Genomic DNA, 19404 nt, shown 5'->3' on the forward strand with positions numbered 1-19404 from the left:
GTGTTGTGCAACCATAGTTTAAAATTGAAGCTTTAAATTCAAATAGGATCATCAAGGTTGTTGATCCTGAATACATTTCTTGAGATTAAGTTACACTTAATTAAATGGAAGAAAATAAATGATTATTAGTTTGATGGTATGAAATTTAGCTGTGATAAATAAATGTGAAGGATAAAAAAAAGGAATATTTTCAATAATCATTCATGTAGGACCATTAAAAAATAAATCAAAGTCTGAAATGGCCAGCTTACAATATTTGTGAATAAATTTTGCTGAAAATGAATTAGTTCCCAAGTTAGGAAAAATAAATGAGGAATGTGTCCATGGGACACAGATGATGCCCCCGCTTGCATATCATATTAAGTTATAAAGGGACATAACTGAAGAACAGTAAAAGTGACGCTTCCAAAATTTGTACTTTATCTGAGTTTTGTAGTAATAAGTATTGTGTATTAGTTTCATAAAATTTGGTTGAGGCAAACTAAAGTTAGAGAACGGAAACGAAAAATTCAGCAATTTTTCCATTTGTAAAGGGGCATAACTCTAGAATGGTTAAAGTGATGCCACCAAAATTCAAACTTGATCTGTGTTTTGTGATAATAAGCATTGTGTATAAGTTTCATAACATTTGGTTGAGGCAAACTAAAGTTACAGAACGGAAACAAACTATGGGACGTACGTCAGACGTACGTACAGACGAACAAGGGTAAAACTTAATGCCCCCTCCACTACGGCGGGGGCATAATAAGAAAAAACTCCTCAAACATCTCCATAATAGCATGTGCACAACTTCATCATATGTGCAATTTTCCTGTGAAGTTTCAGGAATCTGGGTTGAAAACTGTAGAAGTGATCACACAAATTATGTGCCAACTTTTTCCCACCTGCCTGCCCACCCATCTCATACTATAAGACTTTGTCCAACCGGCCAAAAATTACACAATTGATGTTTTTTTCTTTATTATCTCGTAATAATAACCTATGACAACTATACACCAATATTTATTGCTGCATTTAGTTACACATACGGCTATTTATATAAATAACTCAGGATAACCATTCTCAAAACTAGGTGAGGTCACCAGTAATGGCTACAATTGGAGGCTGAAAAATAGAGAAAAAAAATGGAACTAACTGATATTAATTTCTCTGTAATGGAACTCCGAAATAAATCAAAAATCTTTCTGACTTGTCTATTTATGGTATCTATTGAAATTATAAGTTATGCAGAAATGTAAACAGACTTACTTCTCTGCTGAAAATACTTTTTTTAATTACAAATTTACTTTAAAATTCTTCAATGGTTTGTTCTAAATTGTTGTTTGACAAAAAAAAAAAATTAATGCTTTGCAGAAGTATTCTTAAATACTAAGACAAGTTGTGTTAATAAAATCATCCATAGTTTTCAATATGACAACAAACAGGATCCCAAGAACCTGAATCGTTCACCTAGTAAACAAATGCCATACCGATATTTATTTTACTTGTATTGTAATCAGTTATGTTTGCTTATTTGTGAATCTAAATTGATGACATTTTATGAGATCTGGTATTGATGATCGTTTTAACCAATTACAGCTTATACTTAATTAAGTATTTGAAATAATTGGCAAAATTATAGAAATCATTAAAAAATTAAATGCTTCGCTGAGCGCAGCCAGATACGACCGCAGAGGTCGAACCCTGAACAGTTGGGGCAAGTTTGGACTTGATACTGTCTGAATCTGGATTGTGATCAAATTTTTGACATAATATAGGTTTCTGACACAAAATAAATGTGGTCAAAGATCTTAAAAATTTGAAATGGGACATTTAATTTACCTAGAATGGTCGGATATCCAAAATCTAACCACATGGTTTGATTCAGCATATAAAAAACACCAAAAATTTAATTTTAGTTGAAATCAAACAAACTTTAATTTTAGACCCTTCAAACCTTAATATGGACTAATTTGAAAACAGGGCCCAAAATAAAAAATCTAAATGCACAATAAGATTCAGCAGATCATACAGCCGCAATAATTCAAGTTTTGATGAAATCAAACAAAGTTTAATTTTGGACTCTTTTGACCTCAATGTAGACCAATTTAAAAATGGGGCCCAATTTCCAAAAAAGTAATACAAGGGTTAGAACCCCCAAAAATTAAAGACTTTAAATTAATCCCATTGAAATTGGTTAAAAAATTTGTATTTGTTTTCAATTGAAGATTTCTTGCTATTGCGCAATACTGTGCAATTTTAAGATTTCTTGCTATTGTGCAATACTGGCCAATTGAAGATTTCTTGCTATTGCGCAATACTGTATAATTGAAGATTTCTTGCTATTGCGCAATACTGTGCAATTGATGATTTCTTGCTATTGCGCAATACTGTGCTATTGCATAATACTGTGCAATTGAAGATTTCTTGCTATTGCCCAATACTGTGCTATTGCGCAATACTGTGCAATCATTTGAAATTTTAAAATTTTTGAAGAAAAAAATATGAACCCCCTAAATAAATTGGAAAAAAAAATCCCCCCAAACTTTTTGAACCCCCTCCCCCTTGGAGTAATTACCCCCAAATTAATTCCAGCCTTCCCTTTGTGGCATGGAACCTTGTAGTACAATTTTAGAGAGATCCATACACTAAACACAATACTGTCTGGAAACTAGAAAAATGCTTGTTTTTTGCCCCTTTTTTTCCCCATAGATCCTGGACCATTGGGGCAATTACCCCCAAACTCAATCCCAGCCTTCCCTTTGTGATATGGAACCTTGTGGTACAATTTCTGAAAGATCTATACACTAACACACAAGTTATTGTCCAGAAACTACAAAAATGCTTCTTTTTGGCCCCTAATTCCTAAACTGTTGGTACCATAACCCCCAAAATCAATCCCAACCTTCATTTTGTGGTATTGAACCTTCTGGTAAAATTTCTAAGAGATCCATTCACTTAAACTAAAGTTATTGTCTGGAAACCAAATGTGTCTATGGACGACGACACCATAGATTATACAATGCAAAAAAATTTTTGCGGTTGTATAAAAATTGTCCAATAAAGGGCAATAAATCCTCAAAGGATTTTAATAATTTGGTCATGCTGACTTACTTGTAGATCTCATTTTGCTGATCTATTTTGCTTTTTAAAGTTTATTATTTTTGATGAAAACGCCCAAAAAAAATGGGTGAAAATAATCACTCAGTGGACATAATTCCTTTAAGGAGGCAGTTGACAATTTTGGCAGCCATGTTGACATATTTGCAAATCTTATTGTGTTGAACATTTTTGCCTTTTAATGTCACTCTCTATCTATTATAGTTTCTGAAAAAAATGGTAAATATCATCTTTCAAGGGCAATAACTTCTCTAAAGGGTAAAATAACTCCTCTAAAGGGTGATTCAACAAACACTATGATTTCTGGATGTTTTTATTTGATTTTTGTTGCTTGTTGTCTCATTGATGTTTACCCTATATCTCCTTACATTCATATCATAACATACATACTGTACTGGGCAAGTTCAATTCACAATAACCTGAAGCCCTTTTCAACTGATTTTAATAGGCTGTTATTATGTTGTGCTGTAACATCACTGTCCAAGGTTAGGGGAGGTTTGTATGCCCACAAAAATGTTTAACCCCTCCCCCACACATTCTGTATGTGGGATTCTGACTTGGGACAGGCACATAAAGAATATGGTGAGGTGGACAATGTTTGTAAGCATCTCATCCTTCTCCCTAACCCCGGACAGTGATGTTATTTTTACTTAAGAAAATTAGTATTAAAGAAATAATAAAGAATCCACAGTAATTACAAATCAATAGAATTTTACATCAGATGATGAAAAAGCTGTCAGTAAAGATAGAAATGCAACATAATTGAATGTTCTTAATCTGCAGTCCTACTCCCTTACCATTTACAAGATCAATATATATCTTCAGATTTAGTCCTCCCTACTTATCACTTCCAATATCTCAAAATTGTTTGCTTTATTCCTCACTTACCACTTCAATGATCAATACAAATCTTTAAGATACAGTCCTTTGCACTTAGCACTCTTCAGATCAAAACAAATATAAAGCTCAAGTCCTACACACTTACCACTTCTAAGATCAAAACAAATCTTAAGCTTAAGTCCTACACACTTACCACTTCCAAGATCAATATAAATCTTAAGCTTAAGTCCTATACACTAACCAATTTTAAGATCAAAACAAATCTTAAGCTCAAGTCCTACACACTTATCACTTCTAAGATCAAAACAAATCTTAAGCCTGCACACTTACCACATCCAAGATCATGACAAATCTTAAGCTCAAGTCCTGCACACTTACCACTTCTCGTCTTTCAATTTTACTTCTGTGCTTTGTCTATACAGTGTCTATATGCCATTTTGTTTTTCTTTGTTTAAATAATTGTTTGTTTTTATAGTGATTAACATTAAAACACAATGCTGACTGCTGCACCCCAATATATGACATTTTTTACCTATTATATCTGTTTGTTTTGCTCATACATTGTTAACAATATAATGGAATTCTATGTGACTGTCATACAAGTGAGAAGTTAAGCTAGCTATAAAACCAGGTTTAATCAACCATTTTCTACATAAAGAAATGCCTGTACCAAGTCAGAAATATGACAGATGTTTTCCATTCGTTTGAAGTGTTCGAGCTTTTGATTTTGCCATTTTTGACTTTGTTAAGGGACTTTCGTTTTGAATTTTCATTAGAATTTCGGTAATTTGTTATTTTACTTTTTTCTAAGATATGACATAACAAATCTTATGCTTCAGTCCTCAAGACATGCCATTTCCAAGATCAATACAAATCTTATGCTTAACTCCTCAGGACTTGCCATTTCCAAGATCAATACAAATCTTATGCATTAGTCCTCAAGACGCCATTTCCAAGATCAATACAAATCTTATGCTTCAGTCCTCAGCACTTGACATCTCCAAGATCAATACATGCAATACAAATCTTATGATTCAGTCCTCAAGACTTGCCATTTCCAACATCAATTCAAATCTTATGCTTCAGTCCTCAGGACTTGCCATTTCCAAGATCAATACAAATCTTATGCATCAATGCTCAAGAATTGCCATTTCCAAGATCAATACAAATCTTATGCTTCAGTCCTCAAGACTTGCCATTTCCAAGATCAATACAAATCTTTAGCTTGAGTCCTTTGCATATACCACTTCAAAGATAAATACAAAATTGTTATATTCAATCCTCTGCACTGACTCCCTCCTTTATCAATATAAATCTTAAATCTTCAGTCCTTTGCACTTACCACTTAAAAAAATCCATACAAACCTTTGAACTTACCATAAAACATAATTAACGTTTTTTTTAGATTCACTCCTAAACACAACTTCCAAGATCAACTCAAATCTTTAAAAGTTTCTGTCCTTTGCACTTGATAAATCATTACAAATCTTCTGCTTTATTTCTTTGCACTTACCACTTCCTTAATCAATACAAACCTTTGAACTTACCATATATAAGATCAATGCAATTTTTTTCATTCCTTTGCACTTACCATTTACAAGATCAAAACAAACCTTTGAACTTACCACCTAAAACACAACTTCCAAGATAAATATAAAATTTTAAGCTTCAGTTTTTTGAACTTACCACTTTCAAAATCATTACAAGATTTAGGTCTTAGTCCTTTGCACTTAACACTTTCAAGATCAAAACAAATCTTAAGCTTCAGTACTCCCTAGATCAATACGACCTTTTGGCCTAAACACATAAAAGATCAATGCAAATTTTTAGAATCAGTTCATTGCACTTAGCACTTCCAAGATCAATATAAAGTTTAGGTTTCAGTCCTTTGCACTTAGCACTTCCAAGATCATCATAAAGTTTAGGTTTCAGTCCTTTGCACTTAGCACTTCCAAGATCAATATAAAGTTTAGGTTTCAGTCCTTTGCACTTAGCACTTCCAAGATCATCATAAAGTTAAGGTTTCAGTCCTTTGCACTTAACACTTCATAGATCAATACACATCTTAAGTTTCAGTCCTTTGCACTTGTCAATTCTAAGATTAGTACAAATATCAAGCTTCAGTCATTTGTACTTTTCACTTGAAAGATTAATACTTGTACTTAGATTCAGTTCTTCCAACTTACCATTTCTAAGATCAAAACAAATCTTTCAGAGTTAGTCCTAAACACTTACCACTTTTAAGGTCAAAACAAATCTTAAGCTTCAATACTACTAACTTACCACTTCCAAGATCAATAAAGTAATCATCTTCAGTAAAATTGACTGATTTTATCATCTGATCAACAAGTTCATATGATGTCTCTCCATACACCTGAACATAACAGAATATTTCCAGTCAATAAATCTATGCGTAAAAAATATGTTATTCAATGCTTTTACTTGAGGAAAGACCTTGTGCAGGTTTTAACCCAATAAATCTGTGTTGAACATGTTCAGAAGGAACATTAATAAGTTAATTTGTCACAACTCAATTTTACATATAGAAAATAAATGAAATCATATAATTAAAAAAGAATAATTTTTGTGCATGAAAGTTAAATAACAAGTCAACAAATTGACATCTGATTTACAATCCTACACAGGAACTGATTGTGTCTATGAAACAATATAATCTTGGTATATACAACACTTTATAAAATAATAATTTTGGAAGCACTAAAAGGTATGTTACCTCTGGAGAGAATGGTTCATACTGGTTCAATCTTTCTGGATCTTCTACTGATATATTATAACACTGTTGTAGAATGTGTTTGAGTAGCCCTGAAGATGCTTTGTCACTTTGTTTCTTAGGTCTAGAGGCTCCTTTCCACTAATACAAAAAATAAAAAGGAGTTAAAATTTCAGTCTTAATATTAACTGTTTGAACAGGTAAATAAACTTAAGGGCTGGGTAGCGTGCACTATAATTAATATTTAACATCTCTGAATTTTTAAATTCAAGAAGTAATTTCATCTTTAACAAATACAACAGATTTAATCAGTACAGTGTAAATGAAAATGTCATTTCATGTTAATTGACGTTTGTGCAACCCATTAAAGATTGTTATGCCATGGAAAAATGGCCCAAGCAACTTTATAACAGTGAAATATATAGTCTCAAGAATATGTCGTGGAACAATCTCTACAAACATTACATTATTGGTCAAAGCCCTACATCCCATGCAAAGATGGCAAAATGGAGTATAGTATGGTCCACTATACATGATGATAAACACTCCTAATAAGCATGAACGCTTTCGGCCAAAATGTCTCTTTGTAGAGGAGTTCACATGGTGTCATTATGCTACAGAGGGCAAAAAATCGCTGAAGTAGTGCTACAAGAGGCCCATAACTCCTACAAAGTTTGGACAACAACACATAATGACCAACAATCTCACTATGCATGAAGGCTTCAGACATATGGTCTCAGAGGAGAAGCATTCATAAGGTGTCATAATGCTACATTAGACCAACAATTATGGGCATACAGTTGTCAGACCAACAATTCAAAATCCCATCTATTGAACCATTTTTTTTCAATTTTCATGTAGCTTTCTAAATATTTCACCTCAAGTTAAACTTCATAAAAACCAGATATATCCTGAATTGTATGTTTCACATTTCTACATGCCAATTTTCAACCAATGTAAAAGTCTTGTAATAAAACACCACCGTTCAGAAGAGAACTAGTACTAAAAATAACCCCAGGTTTTCTAGAAATCTTAAATAAGTATACTATAGTGGGCATTTATCCTCAAATTTTTAATGCAAACTTATGGACATGTAAATTTTGACTCAAAATGGTCTTGATTTATCTTTCACCAAAAGTTTCATTTCTGCAAATGTGTTGGTTAGTTTCAGTAAACAATGACATCAAATGCACTATTTTTTGACAGGGAAGGGCTACTTTTATATATGTTCTAAATTGGAGTGGGTGAATTGGTGGTCTGACACCTACACATGTACTACAGGGCGATTTTTAACTTTACCAGCAGCACTTACCAGATTTTTGAAGCTGTCTATTGTTCTGTTGTACTTATCACACAAGTTCTTCATGCTTTCATAACTTAAAAAAAAAAATGCAACATATAAATACATAAACGGTTAATTACTTACAATTGAACAATAATAGAGTTTCCTAAACACCATCTGATACAATATTGAGAGTATCATTTCAAATTGATTGACTTGAATGTAATGGAATGTCTGATGTTACTAAGTCTAAAGATTAAAAACATGATAAAAAAAATGCTGGAGCAGCTGGATACGACTGCACAGGTCAAACTCTGAACAGTTGGGGCAAGTATGGACACAATATTCAAGCTTGAATGATACAGCTCTGAATATGAATAGTGATTAAATATTTGACACATTATAGATTTCTGACACAGAATAAATGTGGTCAGATAACTTTAAAATTTGAAATGGGGTATTTAATTTACTTAATGGTCCCAATATCCAAAATCTAATTCCATAGTTAGATTCAGCATATAAAAAAAAAAAACCATGAATTCAAACAATGAATGAACTTAATTTTGGACCCTTTGGACTTTAATATGGACTAATTTGAAAACAGGGCCCAAAATTAAAAATCTGAATGCACAGTTAGATTCAGCATATCATAGAACCACAAGAATTCAGTTTTTGGTGAAATCAAACAGTCTAATTTTGGACACTTTGGACCTCAATGTAGTCCTATTTAAAAATGACCAAATATCCAATATAGTAATACATGGTAAAAACCTCAAATAATTCAAGACTTTAAATTAATCCTCATTGAAATTGGTTAAAAGATTTGTATTTATTTTCAATCGAAGATTTCTTGCTGTTGTGCAATATTTAGTAGATCTGTTTACAAACTAAATATAATGATTTACACACCCTGTTTAGTGTGTATCTCCTGCCATATCAGTATTTGCTGTTTCTTTATATACAGATCAGAAAAAATTTATGTTAGAACCAGCATAGCCAGTATTAGAAAAGTTTTGTTTTTGGCCTCTAGTTTCTTAACGATTAAAGCCACAACCCACAAAATTGACCCCAACCTTCACTTTGTGGTATGGAACCTTGTGGTACAATTTCATAGAGATCCATACACTAATACACAAGTTATTGTCCGGAAACTAGAAAAATACATTTTTAGGCACCTTTTTTACCCCCAATTCCTAAACAGTTCGGACCATAACCCCCAAAATCAATCCCAACCTTCCAAAAGTGCTAATGAACCTTGTGATTAAATTTTATAGAGCTCCATTTACTTATACTAAAGTTATTGTCCGGAAACCAAATGTCTTCGGAAGACGACGACATGATAGCAATATACGAACGCAAATTTTTTGCGGTCGTATAAAAAATGTATGGCTGGCTCAATTTTTTTTTGAATCCTTGTAAAAAATCTTGCTTAGTTTCAACTGTTGCTGGATTTTCTGTTTCTATTCTATTCCATTTATGGGTTTGTGTCTAATGCAACCTTTTAGTACGGATCCTATAATCAGACTTGTCATGATCTTTCCTAACACAGCTTTAGGGTCTCTCTCCATGTTATATAATAACTATTGATTTTCAAGTCAGTGTCATGATAGAAGAATATTTATTATCTACTTGTTGTCTCAAAGGCCTATCAATATGGCTGGATAGATCAAACATTGAAAACATTACCTAAATGTATAAGTGCATCATATTGTGTCATTATATGCATCATAGTTTAGAACTCATAAATAATAACAACATTTCATTCATAAATAACTTATCACTATCAACTGTCTGACGTAAAATTAAATAATCGATAAAAAAAACTTTTTTTTTACAATATAATGTATTTCATAGTAAACATGAACCATACGTTATTGATCTAATAGTGGGAGTAGTATTGCATATGTAATGAATTTGTAAATGTCATTAAATAAAACTATCATTTAGAATGGATAATATAATGATATAGATTACCTTTTGGTGTCATAATCCTGCAGTATATGATTGGCCAAGGCATAATCCAAATCTGGATAGTCAGCACGTACCCACCTGAAATTATACATGCATATGAAAAATAAGGACACAGCAGAGTGGAAATATGGTTTGCAACTATATACCATACTGGTGATGAATAGTTTTTTATTTGAAAGCCACTTTATGTAGTGATTTGTCACCACAGACAGTGGATTACAACTACAAACTATGACAATAAACTTTAAGTTAGTACACAAGGCCGAACAACTACAAACTATGACAATAAACTTTAAGTTAGTACACAAGGCCGAAGAACAGTTATTTCTTTCGTAGTGCATTTCTTTTAGACAATAAAAATTGAATCTTCGTTTTCCCTTTACAGTTTAGTGTACTACTTTCATGACTTTTAGGACAAATTATAGAAAAGTTATAGAAAAGTCTACCAGCTCTAACTCAAAATATGGACAATTTTATGTGAAGGGGGTCTATACTTCAGTGTGACAGCTTCAGACATACTAGTTTTTGGCCTTTTTCAACTGGACCAAATCACTACTGAAATCTAAAAAAATTTCGCATGTAATTTCATCCCCTACTTACTATTTTATGGATAAAATATAGAGAAATAAATTTGGAAGCTGGTATCTGGAAAAAAATACCCAGTCATACACTGCCCACTCTAAGAACTATATTCGTGGTCAAAGAAAATCAAATGTCACTGCGTCCCTTGACCATAAAACAGTTAACTATCATATGTTTTGCAGTGGCATACCATCACAGTGGTAACATGTGTGATATGTGTAACATGTGTGATATGTGTAACATGTGTAACAATGTACATGTACATAAAGTTAGTACAAATATCTGTTGTTGTGATGTAATTAGACTTTGGGATGGACACCAAAAAAGTTAAAGGATGTTTAATATCTTGATGATTCATAGGTATATCTGATGTCAATAATGATGCTTTGTTTCTTGTTATTTGTGTATTGATTCAGATCTATGTAAATGTATGAGTTTTAAAAATGAGTAAAGGACCTTATTGCCAAAATTTCTGTTCATCACAATGAATTTATTACAATACACCTCAAAGAGTTTTTTAGCCCTGTGGTGCAAATGCTGTCTCATCATTTTGTCAGAATAACTTAATTTCTTTCTGAAGATAAGCCTTCCTTTAAATGACTTTGTATGATCATGATTATAAAGAAATGTAATATGGATATAGGACATACATAAAGAGAATCTGTGTTAATTTGTAACCAAGGATTCAGACAAGTTGTGGCATTATACTTAACCATAAAATCAATAAACCTTTATCAGTGCAGATATGGCTTTTATACTTTAGATTTCTTGTCTAAAAATGTATCTGATATTCTAATACAACTTTTCTTCACACAGTTTGGAAAATTGTTCTTCAATAACCTTAGTTATATGAATAAATCATAAATGAACAAAAATGTTGTTCCTTAATCATAATAATTGAGAAAAAAAGGTATTGTAATGTGTAATGGATTAATGATAAAAGTATTAGAGCATTTAGAGGAGTATGTCTAATAATGGTATACTACATTTACACACGTGTATGTGTATGCTATATGTTATGTGTGTTTGTTATTTGATTTTCATTAATGTCAGGATAAAAAAAAACATGAATTCCAGCAATCTAGTGTCTGTTCTAAAATAAGGCCAGATGTCATAATATTTGATTACTTGTACAGGTTTAAATAAAAAGTAATCAGGTAAAATCTAAGAGTTGTTGGTATCTGTTGATATTAGGATGCCATTGAACTGAAACCTTTAATATTGTTCAATTGATGACATTTACACCAGGAAGCAACACTTTAAAAATATTGTCACATAAACTGCACTTAATTTTCTGTAGTTTGATTTTCATTTATAAGTGCAATCAAAATAAGTCAATACTTAAAAGGAAATGAAACTAGGAACTGCTTGTTTTTTTTCAATTATCAATAGCCCAATTGGAATACCAATGTATCATTTGATATTTCTATGAAACTTGAGGTAAGATTTTTCAGTAAAACATTTTAACAACTAATCTTGTAATGAATCTACTTGCATTATTATTTATAGAACTAGGCCATTTTCCAAAAACATGATCGATAGAGCAAAACAATTACATAAAACCCCTATTAGGAAACAACAATGGGTTTCATGTAAATGCCACATTAAAAATAACATCTGGCAATTTATCAACACAAAATTATACCATTGATTTTGAAAAGCTGATTTAAAGAAAATCATCAAGGCAAAAGAAAATCTTCAATTTACAATTTTTTTTATAGATTGTAAATATGAATCAAAGGAGATATGGATTATATGTCAATACAGCAACCAAACAAAACAATAGAACAAACCAAACAATGGGCTGTCAAAATGACAGCAAAACAGATTGTTCTTACATTTAAGTGTCATTGTTAAAGTTATCAAGGACCATAACTCCTAAAGGAAAAAGAAAAAGACTGATCTTGACATCAATTTGGTCATTGAAACAATATATAAACATTTGAATAGGATTGGCTCAAGCTTTCCAGTTAGCACACAGAATCAACATAAAGTGTCCAATCAATCTAAATCAAAATGACCCTCATGTTGTAATCAGGAACAACATACCCGGGTATTAAAATTGAAAAGCATTGGCTGAACAGTTCTCAAGTTATTACAGGAAAACAGCTGGACCCCTCCCCAGCTCCATAACACAATGGATCCCAAATTAATATCTATATAGGACAGCTGGAGTCATCTCCCTGCATGTTGACTGCACTACCCCAAATTAAGAACCAGAAAACTTGGTTCACCAAAAGAAGACTTTAGAGGTCAACAGTCAGACTGTCTTCAACAACGATAAAGAGTGGCAATTATCAAGCTCTATATATAGTCCAGAGTCAAGAGGAGTTGTGAATAAATTGAACAGACTCTCAAAGATCTGCTATCCACATCCAATTCATTAAAGGACATTAGAGATAATCTTAAATAATACAGCAAAACAAAAACAAGTAAATATCTACTTATAAATCTAGCAGGGGGTTATATATGTCACTTGGCTATCATAACTCTACAGATACACTTAGACTAGACATTATAACTTTGACCCAATTCAAATCAGAGTACCTCAGTGATACAAGTAGTTTAAATCTACCCATGACCTATTTTTTCATGAACCTGAATAAAAAAATTCCTTTATTGACATGTCCTTTTAAAAGCTATGCTATTTATTAGCTAACAAGCCATCTACATAAAAGCTGATCAACACAAGTCAATGCCTTATAAAAGATAGAATTTGTCTTTGTTCAGTACACTAATGATTATGATGCTCTGTAACCATTACAGGAATTATTGATTTGTTAGGTCAGTAGATTCCAGGTTATTGATCCTCCTGTACAGTTAGGTCATTATATGGTCAGTAACCTTAGAAATTATTGGTTCGTAAAAAAGGGGTGTTTTGTGTCACTATAAATTATAGATGATATTCATACAATTGTAAACCTTACATGAAAATATATGTTCATATATTTTTTTGAGAATAGGGTAACTGGAAGGTAAAGGTAAATCTTGGTCAAAGAAGTAGGTAAGGGTGAAAGGTTGACTTTCCCGTCACTTATAAATGATACTACAAGTTACTGCTATTGATTCCTGTATAGAACAATATATAAACTGTTGGTTCAGTAACCTTATAACCACATTAACAGAAGTATATTGTGTACAAGTAAATCTTTGTCTGGACTTATTTACAGCAAAGGAGTTATAGGGGTCTGTCAAGCATTTGATAGGTCTGGTGTAAATTAGGTTGTATAGAATTGGGGTCAATGACTCTGCAACACTAACTCTTTAGTGAATTTTGTTGTTAAAAGGTTTCATGTGCCACTTAATTCAGATGAATAGGACTTTCTGAACAAATATGATCTACATGTTAGTAGATTGCTTAGGAACTCACTATATCTATAAAACAAGGAATCTGGAATAATTTTGAATTCTGGAAAATTGATAAGAAATGTATGATGAAAACTGACCAAACTAAAGAGGGTTAGCCATGCATGGCTAAGGTTAATTTAACTTTTACTGATATTTCAGTATGATTTTACTAACCCCTCTTAGCCATGCATGCATTGGTAACCCTCCTAAATTGGATTACTTTACCTTTGACAAGCTTTGAAGTCATTTGAAATTTTCAGAAAATCAAAAATTTTCTCTTGAAGTACCGTAAAATAGATGAAATCATTAATTTTAAATGTTTAGGCTCTTGGCAATTAAGGAATGGTCATTTGTGTGGATGCTTCCATTGTTGATGATCATCATAGGATGACGTCTAGATATCTATTTTGGTTCACTTGTGTAACTGATGTTGGAGTGCTATTTAATTTATGTTCACATCTTATTCTTATCATGTTTACAAATAAATATTGTTAAATATAAAACTTATATTTCAAGCACGTATACCACTTCCACTGTTCAAATGTCAACTTTTACTGAAGAGGAATGATACAATAATAGATAGTGTAACCAAAAAGTAGTTTATCTAATCAGAAGAACCAACATAAACAAACATAAAATTACATGTACTAATAAGGGTGTATTTCACTGAATACAATCTCATATGGAAAGGTTCTTTTTTAATCAATTTTACTTCCTATATATTTTTCCTTTAAAAGATTATATAAATATTTTTGACTTTGAATAGAAACTTCCTGTTGTAAAATGATTGGTAACAACCATTTGGATCAATAAACATGAACTATATGTAAAAGCAGTCTAGACAAGTTTGTCATGTCAAAACTTTTAAATCATATACTAAACAGCTCAATCAAATCACAATTTATGGTTTTCATCCTTTTTATTTCTTAATTGAACAGCTGCACCATGCACAAGTTTTCTTCTGACAAGAGTTCAATTTTAAAGATAAAATAATGCATTCATGTGTCCTTAAATTAAGGTGACAAATTGCCTTTGATCACTTTATAAGCCTGGTGGTGTGTTTAATATTCTGTATCCATATCAAGTCTTGTATCTCAAACAATATGTTTGCATCAAAGAATAAGATGTTTGCTTAATCTAGGGATTATATTATTATTCTTGGTTAATTTACACAACATTGGTATCTGGGAAATTAGATGTGTTGGGCACAACATGAATTTCCTTAAGGACTATATTATTATTTGTACATACTAAAAATCAGGTCAATACCTTATACAACATTGTTGCATGGAATAATTGAGCTTGTCAAAAATAGATTACTGTGTGTTTTAGGAAATGAGGAACAAGAAATATTGTTAATTATTTGAAAACCTAGTGTTCTCTCCACAAGTTTAACATCCTGGTAAACAGGGGATTTGGAAATACTATTGTGGTTCTAGAAATTATAGCATCAAGTCACATAACACGATCTATAAGTAAATAATTTTAGCTAGAATCACATTATCATGATGCTAAAAGCCTAAGAGAGAAGTGTTCACAATTTTAAGACCAATTAAACAGTTTCATACTTGTCAAATAGGCTCATTATTTTTAGAAAATTCACATTTTTAATCCAGAATTTATCAAATAAACCAAGTAATATCAAGTAAACATACAGATGACAATGGTAAATCCTACTTCAGTTTTACACGTCCAATTAGAATTGGGATAGTAAATCTGATGACTCTTGTAAGTAGAGTGCAATTTGGGATATGTAGGTGGTCTGTTACGAGGCCAAATTACTCCCTATCTGATATACCCTCTTTAACAGAGATCTAGTTTGCATCCCAAGTTAACAATCTTGATTATCACATTACAAAATAAACCCATCATATGCTTTTTCCATGATTGTGTAGGATGAAACTTCAGCCTCTAAAAATGACAGGACTCATCATATCACATTGACTTTTGGGTATATTCTGATGCAATCATTTAGTAAGAATTGGCTTTGAACTGGCTTTCAATATTTTGTGTACTCTCAGATTTGTACTTTGTGTTGTGTTTTTGTTCACTTTTTGTGCTTTTTATCAATCTGATGAGCTAAGCCCTTTTCAAATGATTTTTATATAAAAATAAGGAGATGTGGTATGATTGCCAATGAGACAGCTATGCACCAAAGTTATAATGAAGTGGATGTAAGCAATTATAGACAACCATACGGCCTTCAACAATGAGAAAAGTTCATACCGTATAGTCGGCCCCGACATGAAAAATACGCAACAATTCAATTGAGAAAACTAACAGCCTAATTTATAACAAAACAATTTACAAAAAAAACAAATGTGACAGACATGAACAAACAACCACTGAACTACAGGCTCCTGACTTGGGACAGGCACATAAAGAATGTGGCAGGGTTAAACATGTTTATAGTTTGTTCTCATGTTGTACTGTTACACCACCGTCCCAGGTTAGGGGAAGATATTTGCTCCAGCTAACATGTTTAACCATAGCCACATTCTGTATGTGCCTGTCCAAAGTCAGGAGCCTGTAATTCAGTGGTTGTTTTTTGTTGCTGTATATAATATTTGTTTTTTTTTCATTTATTGTTTTGTGCGTAAATTTGGCCATTAGTTTTCTTATTTGAATTGTTAGCCATTCTCCATTTCAGGACCTTTTATAGCTTATTAGCAGTATAGGGTTTGCTCATTGTTGAAGGCCTTATGGTGGCCTATATTTGTAAACTTCTACTTCATTTGGTCTCTGGTGGAGAGTTGTCTCATTGACAATCATACCACTTCTTTGTTATTTTATATTGACTAAACAGATCAGTTCTAAATATAATGTAAGGAAATGTGGTATGATCGCCAATGAGACAACTATCTATCAGAGACCAACTTATGAAGGTATTAGCAACTTTAGGAAGCACAAAAACAAATAACAACAAGAGGCTGTCGAGTGACAACAAACTGGATTTTCCTGCAGAGGTCGAACCCTGAACAGTTGATCAAGTATGGACACAACATTTAAGCTTAAAACAGCTCTGAATTTGGATTGTGATTGAATATTTAAAATAGATTATTATCTAATTAATAATGAAAAGGATATTTGCAAATATGAACCCCAAACTGGATCATGTATAAATTAAACATTAACACACACAACAAAAATAAAATACCACATAACAACTGTGACATCTACCTTCATAACACACGACTCAAAGATAATAGTTATAAAGAAATTTTGACAACTAATGACTAAAATTAATTGAACAGAATCAATATAGTTACTTATTTTATCATTATTAGTTCATGGAATAAGTTTGAGTTATTTCCCTTTGAACAGAAATATGGTTTAACTAATAAAGCAAACATAGTTCTCTAAAATTAGATATGATTTAACTCTCTAAAATTAGATATGATTTAACTCTCTAAAATTAGATATGATGTTACACAATGTATATCTATTTTCAAAATTTTAATCAAATATAATTAATAGTTCCAAATATTTGTTCTTTCACAAACTAATATAGATCTGCAACTTATCTATCAATGTCAACAACTTTATCTACACAATGTAATGTAATGAAATATATCCTTTAATAAAAAAATAGATTATCATCTAATTAAAGGAGTTCACTTCATCAAAAAAAAATTTATATATAGCATTCAGAAAATAAGTTTATACAGAATAACAAACAAACCTACCACAAAATTCTTCAAACAATTTACCAAAGAAAAGAAAAAAAAATCCAAAATGTCATTTATCATTAATACAATGTCTTATAAAAATCTTTTAACAGTCTTCACACTTAACTTTTCAACCTACAAGTCAGTAGGACTTGTGGTTCATAAATTTTACAAGTCCCCAGAAAATTCTACTAGACCACACAAATTATTATCACGGCTGAGCAGCGCGAAGCGCTGCGAACCAGCTAGGAGGGTCTGGGGGCATGCCCCCCCAGAAAAATTTTGAAAATTAGATGCAAAATCCTGCATTCTGAGAGCTTTGAGTGTCATGTTTTGAAGATAAATTTAATAGGAATAACATTGACAATTGGAGAAAAAAGTAAAAAGTAGCTGTTATAATAATTTTATTCTCTTAAAAATTTAGAAAGAAGGTGCCTTCTCTAGACAGGGTTCGACATTAACTTTTATACCAACTTGTCCAGTTGGGCAAGTGCCCTATTACTTTTACTTGTCCGAAAGTGAAATCTACATGCCCAAACTTTTACATGCTATTTTTGTGGTTGTAATGTAGTACATGCAGATAAAATATAGTTATCATGTATATGGGGTGTAAATTGATTATGGAGTATGAAAATATACTATTGGATCATTTACATAGAGATACTTATTTCATAATAATTTATCTAAGAAATGCCATTTCAAAAAACCCTTCTTGATAAACTGACAACAACTGACAAATTTGTTAAAGTTTAATTTCATTTTCTCTTTCAAGCTTTTACGTTTTTCCATCTTAGGGAAATACACATCCGATGTCAAATTATAAAGTTAGAACAACGAAAATAGACCTCCGCTTTCCATTGGTCGGTGGGAATAACACGTGCGTCGGAAACGCCCGAGTGGTGTCCCGATGGATAACGATAATGACGAAGCAACGCCGCGGCCGCCTGATTGGCCAATATTTTTAAACGTGATCTATTTTTGGTAAAATGGGGAATTCAGTGCGAACAATTGACGAAATATACGCACTGAAGGGGGGTTAAGACCACTTTACTCGACCGTGCGGTGTTATCACTGAGTAATCTATGGACAAAACAACAGACACTATTGATTTTGTGAAATTTTAATCATATAACACTTTTTTTTTCACTTGCCCGATCGGACAACCAAGATGATGTTTTTACTTGTCCGAATACGGCATTAGCTTGCCCCGGGCAATCGGACAACCGTAAGTGTCGGACCCTGCTAGAATGCTGTAACATTTTTCAGACTCTGATGGTTCAGCTGCAGGCTTCTCATATTTAGAGCAATAAATTTGTGACTCTTATTCTTCTCGTGAATTTTAATAGTATCCAATTTAAAGTTGTCACTACCTGGGGTCACAAACTGTGAATCCATTTTATGTTCTGTGCACCATGAACAGAACATTTTGTTTTTCAACTCATACATCAACCACGGACTTCCTTCTAACCAACTGGAAAGGAACTGACGCGACCGTGTAGCGTCGTACTTTCTCTTCCTTACATTGTCATCGGCGGGGGGCTAAAACGGCTTCCCGGACGAGCTCCGCCAGTACATTGCCGAAGAAACATTTTGGGAATATAAGTTAGGGGGAAGGAAACCAATGATCTGTCATTTCATACAATGTCTCGATCCAGTATTAATCGCAATACGTTTAATTCATGTGAAAAAGCGCAAAATAGAAACCGATTTATTGGTATCACTAATTACCAAAGACGCAAAGAGCGTACCAACTACCGAAAAATCTACAAGCCCAGTCGGACTTTTGAACAACAAATTTGACAAGTCCACGGCCGATTTTACTGGCCAGGACCGTCGGACTTGTGGCTAAATTCGAAGACTGTTTAATAAATGAGTTATTTCCC

General features: G+C 32.4%; 2 protein-coding genes across 6 annotated transcripts in view; one reads left to right on the top strand and one right to left on the bottom strand.

Annotated features, from left to right (window-relative positions):
• Window positions 1-19404, bottom strand: part of LOC127731529 (histone-lysine N-methyltransferase, H3 lysine-79 specific-like) — a 50146-nt gene that overhangs the window by 28772 nt on the left and 1970 nt on the right. For 4 of the 5 annotated variants that reach the window (XM_052240334.1, XM_052240333.1, XM_052240331.1 and 1 more), the window contains exons 3-6: window positions 9927-10001; window positions 7983-8046; window positions 6674-6811; window positions 6223-6313 (exon numbers count right to left, since the gene is read on the bottom strand). In XM_052240334.1, coding sequence (XP_052096294.1) covers window positions 6223-6313; window positions 6674-6811; window positions 7983-8046; window positions 9927-10001 — 368 coding nt within the window. Of the gene's footprint in view, window positions 1-1028; window positions 1060-6222; window positions 6314-6673; window positions 6812-7982; window positions 8047-9926; window positions 10002-19404 lie in introns of those variants that run through there. The other variant, XM_052240335.1, reaches the window with a different exon arrangement.
• LOC127731601 (DNA repair and recombination protein RAD54-like) overlaps window positions 11796-19404 on the top strand; it is a 54217-nt gene continuing 46608 nt past the window's right edge. Inside the window, exon 1 of the mRNA XM_052240375.1 lies at window positions 11796-11945. Within this exon, the coding sequence (XP_052096335.1) occupies window positions 11934-11945 (12 nt within the window). The 5' untranslated portion in view covers window positions 11796-11933. The remainder of the gene's footprint in view (window positions 11946-19404) is intronic.

The sequence above is a fragment of the Mytilus californianus genome, unplaced genomic scaffold, assembly GCF_021869535.1.
Source record: "Mytilus californianus isolate M0D057914Y unplaced genomic scaffold, xbMytCali1.0.p SCAF_1, whole genome shotgun sequence".
In the NCBI taxonomy this organism is placed as follows: Eukaryota; Metazoa; Mollusca; class Bivalvia; order Mytilida; family Mytilidae; genus Mytilus; species Mytilus californianus.